Below are 7,222 nucleotides of genomic sequence, written 5' to 3'. Positions count from 1 at the left end.
GAGGGAGTCAAACTATTCTCCAAAGTACCTGAAGGCAACAGAAGAAGCGATGGATGGAAACAAGGAGAGAAGCAAAATAGAAATAAGGAGAAATTCCTTGACAGAACAATTCATCAGTGGAAAACCTTGCCTCCAGGAGTTGTCGGTGCTCCAATATTGGAGGATTTTAAGAAGAGACTGGACAATTATTTGACTGAAATAATGTAGGGTTTCCTGCCAGAGCATGGGATTGGATTAGACTAGAATTCTTTATTGGCCAAGTGTGGACACACAAGCAATTTGTCTTTGGTGTATATGCTCTCAGTGTACATTTTTATTTTTATTTTATTCATCAAGCATGAATTAGATAACAGATATACAAGTATAAACATTATTACAAATACATGAAATGAACATGAATACAAGGGAATGTTAGGTCAGGGACAGTGGGCACGTTGGTGCACTTATGCACTCCCCTTACAGACCTCTTGGGAATGGGGTGAGGTTGACGTAGACAGTCTAAGGTTAAAGTTTTGTGGGTTTGGGGAAGAAACCACAATGCCAGGTAGCGCATTCCAGGCATTGACAACTCTGATACAGAAGTTGTATTTTCTGCAGTCATAAGAGAATAAAATACATTCATCAAGAATAAAAAGATACACCACTTAGTGATAGTCAAGGTTACCAATAATCTATCAAATTGTATTAGGAAACAAATAAAAACAGTATACATTGAAAGATACAAGCTACATGATTAGTAGTAATAAGTTGGAAGAGATAGATACAAGGAAGGAAGAGAAGAAGAATAGTAACACAGTCTTAGTAAATTATTTGACAGTGTTGTGGGAATTAGTTCTTAAGCAGAGTGATGGCATTCACCCTGAATATAGGGTTTCCTGCCTGAGCACGGAGTTGGATTAGAAGACCTCTAAGGTCCCTTCCAGCTCTATTCTGATTGATTGGTTGATTGACCTCCGAGGTAATTTCCAACTTGTTGTTCTGTTATACATTGATTCTATTAAATATCGATTCCTGAAATTAGCAATAGCAATAGCAGTTAGACTTATATACCGCTTCATAGGGCTTTCAGCCCTCTCTAAGCGGTTTACAGAGTCAGCATATTGCCCCCAACAACAATCCGGGTCCTCATTTTACCCATCTCGGAAGGATGGAAGGCTGAATCAACCCTGAGCCGGTGAGATTTGAACAGCTGAACTGCAGAACTGCAGTCAGCTGAAATAACCTGCAGTGCTGCATTTAACCACTGCGCCACCTCGGCTCTGTTGTAAATTATTACAACATGGGTATTCTTTTATAGCAATAGCAATAGCAGTTAGACTTATATACCGCTTCATAGGGCTTTCAGCCCTCTCTAAGCGGTTTACAGAGTCAGCATATTGCCCCAACAACAATCCGGGTCCTCATTTAACCCACCTCAGAAGGATGGAAGGCTGAGTTAACCCTGAGCTGGTGAGATTTGAACAACCGAACTGCAGAACTGCAGTCAGCTGAAGTAGCCTGCAGTGCTTCATTTAACCACTGCGCCACCTCGGCTCTCAATATTTTTATTGAAAATATTAAATAATGCATGCTTAGACTTATCATAGGTTTTCCTGCCTGAGCATGGGGTTTGATTAGAAGACCTCCAAGGTCCCTTCCAGCTCTATTCTGATTGATTGATTGACCTACAAGGTCACACAACTCTCTTGTTCTGTTATTCTGTTATATATTGATTCCTGAAATTATTACAACATGGGTATTCTTTTATTGAAAATCTTAAATAATGCATCATTAACATGAGCTCATCTGCTTGCCATTGTGTAGTACTTTTGCTCCAATATGTCATGGAATGAGGAAATGTAATTTTTTCAATGTTTTGACTCATGATGTAACTGAATGCAGGGGGAAGACAAATTCCCTGACCTTAAAAATGATGACCTTGTTATTCTTTGATTTTGAACAAATCGACGCCCAATTAATTTAACTTTTTTAAAGTTATTCCAGCAGACTACAAATGATAAAAGAAAGTGGGAGGTCTGAAAATTACACCATGGTGAAAGAATTCATTTTACTGGGTTTTCCTGGCATCCAGAAATTTAAGGTTCCTGTGTTCCTGATCATAGGAGTGATCTACATATTAATATTAAGCGGGAATGTTCTGATTATCTTCTTTGTGTGGAAAGACTATCGACTCCACACTCCCATGTATTGGCTTCTGGGCAACCTTTCCTTCTCAGGACTTTGCTTCACCACTGTTATCATTCCCCAAATGATGTTCAACATAATCACGGAGCGAAAAGTTATCTCCTTTATGGGTTGCATGGTGCAGAGGTTTTTCTATTTTTTCTTGGGAACTGCAGATTACATTCTGGTGGCAATCATGGCCTTTGACCGCTACGTGGCCATCTGTAACCCCTTGAGATATTCTGTCATCATGAGTGGTTGGTTCACCTTCCAGCTTGTTGCTGGGTCTTGGACAGGGGCTTTCTTCTTAGTGCTTTCTTCTTCAATCTTCCTTTATCTGATCCCGTTCTGTGGTCCCAATGTTATTAACCACTTCTTCTGTGACATCATTCCTGTGCTGAGGCTGGCCTGTAAGGACCCAACCACCCTGGAATGGTTGAGCTATGCATCGATTGCTCTTGTTGTCTTGTCTTCACTTTTCCTAACCTCACTGTCTTACATATATATCATTGCCACCATCCTACACATCCCGTCTTCAGCTGGCCGACAAAAAGCCTTTTCAACCTGCGGTGCTCACATCACTTTGGCCGTGACCTTTTATGGATGTTCCATTTTCATGTACCTTCTGCCAGAGAAGATCCATTCTTCTGGCTTCTACAGAGGTGTGGCCCTGCTTCACACCGTGGGGACTCCTTTGCTGAATCCATTCATATATACTCTAAGGAATGAGAAAATGCAGGAAGTCTTCAAAGATGCATTGAAACGAATGGACATTCTTGCCCCCAAATAGGACCGACCATTCCTTTAATTCAAGAGTATGTTTGATTCTGATACCCATGTATATCCCAGTGTGATGTTCTTTTTCATGCCTTGGGTTATTGTGAACTAAGTCCAGGTCTAAATATTGGTTTCAATTTTGTTTTGCTGAAATCAACGTGAGGAATTGTAAGTGCTTATCTGTTGATGAATAAGAACTCTGACGGCTGCACCCTTACACACACACACATACAAACACCTTAACCAAAAAGTCAATGCTTATGTAGAGAAAGCTTTTGGAGTTTAAGTATCAGAGTCCTGCTGAAAACAATAATATCAAGAAAAGTGGCACTTTAAGGACACAGTAGTGAGATATACCTTCTGATTCTACCCTTGTGCTTTATGAAAAACCAAGAACATGCCACTTCCATTAGTATGTACCTTTCTTTGCATCTTGTGGAAAGAGAGTGGATTTTTTTTGTATAATTTAGATCTCCATACACCACGGGTGTCAAACTCACATCATCATGGCAGCATCATGTGATGTATCAGGACTCCCCCACCCTTCGCTAAACTGGGCATGGGCATGGGCAGTGCATGACACATCTGGGCCATGAACTGGGGGTTTGACAAGCCTGCCATACACTATCAGTTCCCCAGAATAAAGATTGGGTTTCATGGGGATTAGAGGGAGATATAAATAGATGATAGAGATATAGATAAACAGAGAGGGGAGAGTGAATAGAAAGAAAGACAGAATAGAAAGTTTAAAAGATTGAAAGAAATAAAGAAAGGCAGAAAAACAGATGGATGATAGATGATAGATGGATGGATGGATAGATAGATAGATAGATAGATAGATAGATGGATGGATGGATGGATGGATGGATGGATGATAGGTAGGTAAGTAGATGATGGATGGATGAAAGATTGTAGATGAGAGATATATTGATAATAGATAAAAGAAAGATAGATAGATGATGGATGGATGGATGGATGGATGGATGGATGGATGGATGGATAGATAGATAGATAGATAGATAGATAGATAGATAGATAGATAGATAGATAGATAGATAGATAGATAGATAGATATAGAATGATTGATGATGGATGGATGGATGGATGGATGGATGGATGGATGGATGGATGGGATGGATGGATGGATGGATGGATGGATGGATGGATGATAGGTAGGTAAGTAGATGATGGATGGATGGATGACAGATTGTAGATGAGAGATAGATTGATAATAGATAAAAGATAGATAGATGATGGATGGATGGATGGATGGATGGATGGATAAGATGATAGATAGATAGATAGATAGATAGATAGATAGATAGATAGATAGATAGATAGATGATAGATAGATAGATAGATAGATAGATAGATAGATAGATAGATAGATAGATAGATAGATAGATATCCTTTAATGATGCCATCATCAAAATAGAGAATCAAGTTTTCCTATTTTCTGTCAGAATGCTTTTCTAACTAAAGCAAATATCCTCAATGCCAGATTGGAAATCATTTTTTTAAAATAATGTCTGAATGGTGTGCACATAACACAATCATGTCATAAGGAGGAATGTTACTGCAAAGTAATATAAAAAATAGAACTTCTAGAAAAACAATTTTAGTTCTGGTAGCAAAAATATTGCCTCCCGAAAATGGATAATTAAATGTCTATTTTTCTAGCTGAAATGTCATACTTTTCTTTAAGAACTGTTATTTCAATAGGGAAATATATCATATATACATTTACATCCTGAATATGTTTGTGTGCATTCACAGAAACATATTACACACACACACACACACAAGCACACACACTTGGGTAGACTTTATCTTTCAATAATTTAGTGCGTAAAATCTTCCAAGATTAGCTTTCTTAAATTGGCCCACAGAGATCTATGTGGTGTTCAGGGATCTCCTAAGAAATCCTTGATATATTTACAAGAAAATCCTAAGGGGGGGTGGGGGGTGAGGGGGTGAAAATATTGGTAAAGTAGATTTAAAAAAAAATCAGATCCCCATTAATTGTACCGAAAGTTCTCTCAGAATCAATGTAGAAGTGCCAAAAATGTAGGCTCTCGGGCTTAACAAAATAACAGAATAGCAGAGTTCAAGGGGTCCTTTGAGGTCCCTTAGTCCAACCCCCGGTTTAATTTTCAGAACATTGACAAACCTGCATAATGATTTTTCCTGTTCTAAAAGACATTCAGCCATAATTGACTGGGAGGAGGAAAAATGTTATAATTGCCTCTTTTTCCTCCTGAATCCCATATTCCCTTTTTTTTTCTGATGGAAAGGGGAAGAGGGACACTTAGAACAGGGATGTCAAACTGGATTTCTTTGAGGTCCGGATCAGGATTCTTGTTCTCCTCTGTGAATTGGGGGGGGGGCAGCGACAGGGAGCGGAGGGGAGATGGGACAGATGCCTCGTGCATCTTCCTGCCTGCCAAAACAGGGCACTGGGGGGAGCGCGTGGCCCCCTCTGCCCCGTTTTCAGCTTGAACAGCCTCCTGCAGCATTTTACCAGCTAAAACGGGGCATGGGGTGCCACGCTTCCCCCCCAAACCTTATTTTCATCCTCCATGGCATCCTGCAACACTCTGCCAGCTGGAAACAGGCCGGAAACAGGCCAAAAATGGGCCAAAAATGAAGACGTCCCATGTCAGCTTCCAGAGGCAGTGCCAGCCGGTCCTTTGATATTCCCCGTGGGCCGGATTTAAGTACCCCATGGGCCGGATTCATCCTGTAGGTTTGAGTTTGACACCCCTGTGGTAGAGGCTACATGAGCAATATTTAACCTGCAGAGTTCTCAATAGATAAAGTTGAATTGTTGCCATACTTTGAATAGAAGTATTTATCATGAAGCAAATGAATGAACTAGACTCAGGAATAATATAACTCTCTCCTCCTGAGGTATATAGAGATTCTCAATCATCCAGGTCATGGTTATCTCAAAGGTGCTTTTTCAAGAGGCAGCTGGACTTCCTGGTTTTTCTTTGAAGATGTTTCACTTCTCGTCCAAGAAGCTTCTTCAGTTCGGTGCATATAGCTAAATATCTTCTCAATCATACAAGTCCTCATTGTCCCAAAGGTGCTTTTTCAACAGGTAACTGGACATATGGATGCAAAGCGAAACGTCTTCAAGGAAACGTCTTCTTTTTGGAAAAAGCACCTTTCGACCTCTCCTACTGATCCACTGTAAAAATTCTGGGTCTCCCCCAAAGATTTGAACAATACATAACAACAACAACAACAACAACAACAACAAGGAAAATAGGAATTTATTTATGAAATTAGATGCAAAGGCTCAACTTTCAAACATCCCATTGCAGTGGTGTCAAACTTGATTTCATTGAGGGCTTGTATGAAGGTTGTGTTTGACCTTGGAGGGCTGGGGGTAGGTGTGGCCATAGTGGGTGTGGCCATGGGCAGGTGTGATCATGGTGGGTGTGATACATGACTTGTGTCAGGGGCATCTGTGGTACTTGTTAGGTAAGCTCCCCGTTGGGAGAGCGAGTACGTTCAACGAAGCGTTGTGAGAGTTGTGTTGGAGAACACACAAACCAGCATACAGAGACACTGCAGTTTAAATAGCCTTTTACTTTGGGGGAAATAGAGGTATCAGAGTCCATCAAACAGTCCAAGTCATACACGGATAAAACAGTCAGACACCAATTTCTTTCAGTTAAGGGATAATCCAAAAAACATAGTCCAGTATCATATAATCAGGACGGTACACAAAGTTTGCTAACAGTTGCAAAACTTACAATAGCTCACGGCACTCAGATCAGATCAGCCCAGCATCTAATGAACAGAGAGCTAACAGTCATTCTGGCTCCCTCTTATGGCCGATTGAGGAATACAGCACCCAATCACATTTTACAGTATGATTTAAAGAAACAGGTACAACATTGTTACATGATTTATATATTGCCAACCCAACCGTTAGAATTACATTCCTAACAGTACTAAGGCAGGACTTCCCTGAGACCCTCCCTCATTCTCATTATAATCTACTTCCTTCCTTCCTTCCTTCCTTCCTTCCCTTCCCTTCCCTTCCCTTCCCTTCCCTTTTCTTCTTTTTCCTTCCCTCTTCATTTTCCTTTCTTCTTCCTTCCCCTCTTTCCTTATTTTTTTCCTTTCTTGCTCTCTTCCCATCTTCCCTTCCTTTTCTTTGTCTCCCCTCTTTCCCTTTCTCCTTTCCTGTCCCTTCTTCCATGCTCAAATACAAAAGGGGAAACATTTCTCCTTTTGTTTTGTTTTTAGTTTCTTTTGATAGCCCTCT

The 7,222-nt window shown here is 40.3% G+C and overlaps 1 protein-coding gene across 1 annotated transcript; it reads left to right on the top strand.

Annotated features, from left to right (window-relative positions):
• Positions 1-2,029: 2,029 nt before the first annotated feature.
• Positions 2,030-2,953, top strand: LOC116521911 (olfactory receptor 6M1-like). Its single transcript, XM_032236545.1, has one exon. The coding sequence runs from the start codon at positions 2,030-2,032 to the stop codon at positions 2,951-2,953; it is 924 nt and encodes a 307-aa protein (XP_032092436.1).
• The last annotated feature ends 4,269 nt before the right edge of the window (positions 2,954-7,222 follow it).

The sequence above is a fragment of the Thamnophis elegans genome, chromosome Z, assembly GCF_009769535.1.
Source record: "Thamnophis elegans isolate rThaEle1 chromosome Z, rThaEle1.pri, whole genome shotgun sequence".
Taxonomy (NCBI): domain Eukaryota; kingdom Metazoa; phylum Chordata; class Lepidosauria; order Squamata; family Colubridae; genus Thamnophis; species Thamnophis elegans.
This window is presented reverse-complemented; position numbering and strand designations above follow the sequence as displayed.

Bases quoted from the DNA above. Each gene is read 5' to 3' on its own strand.
- LOC116521911 (XM_032236545.1), top strand. From the start codon at position 2,030: ATGGTGAAAGAATTCATTTTACTGGGTTTTCCTGGCATCCAGAAATTT.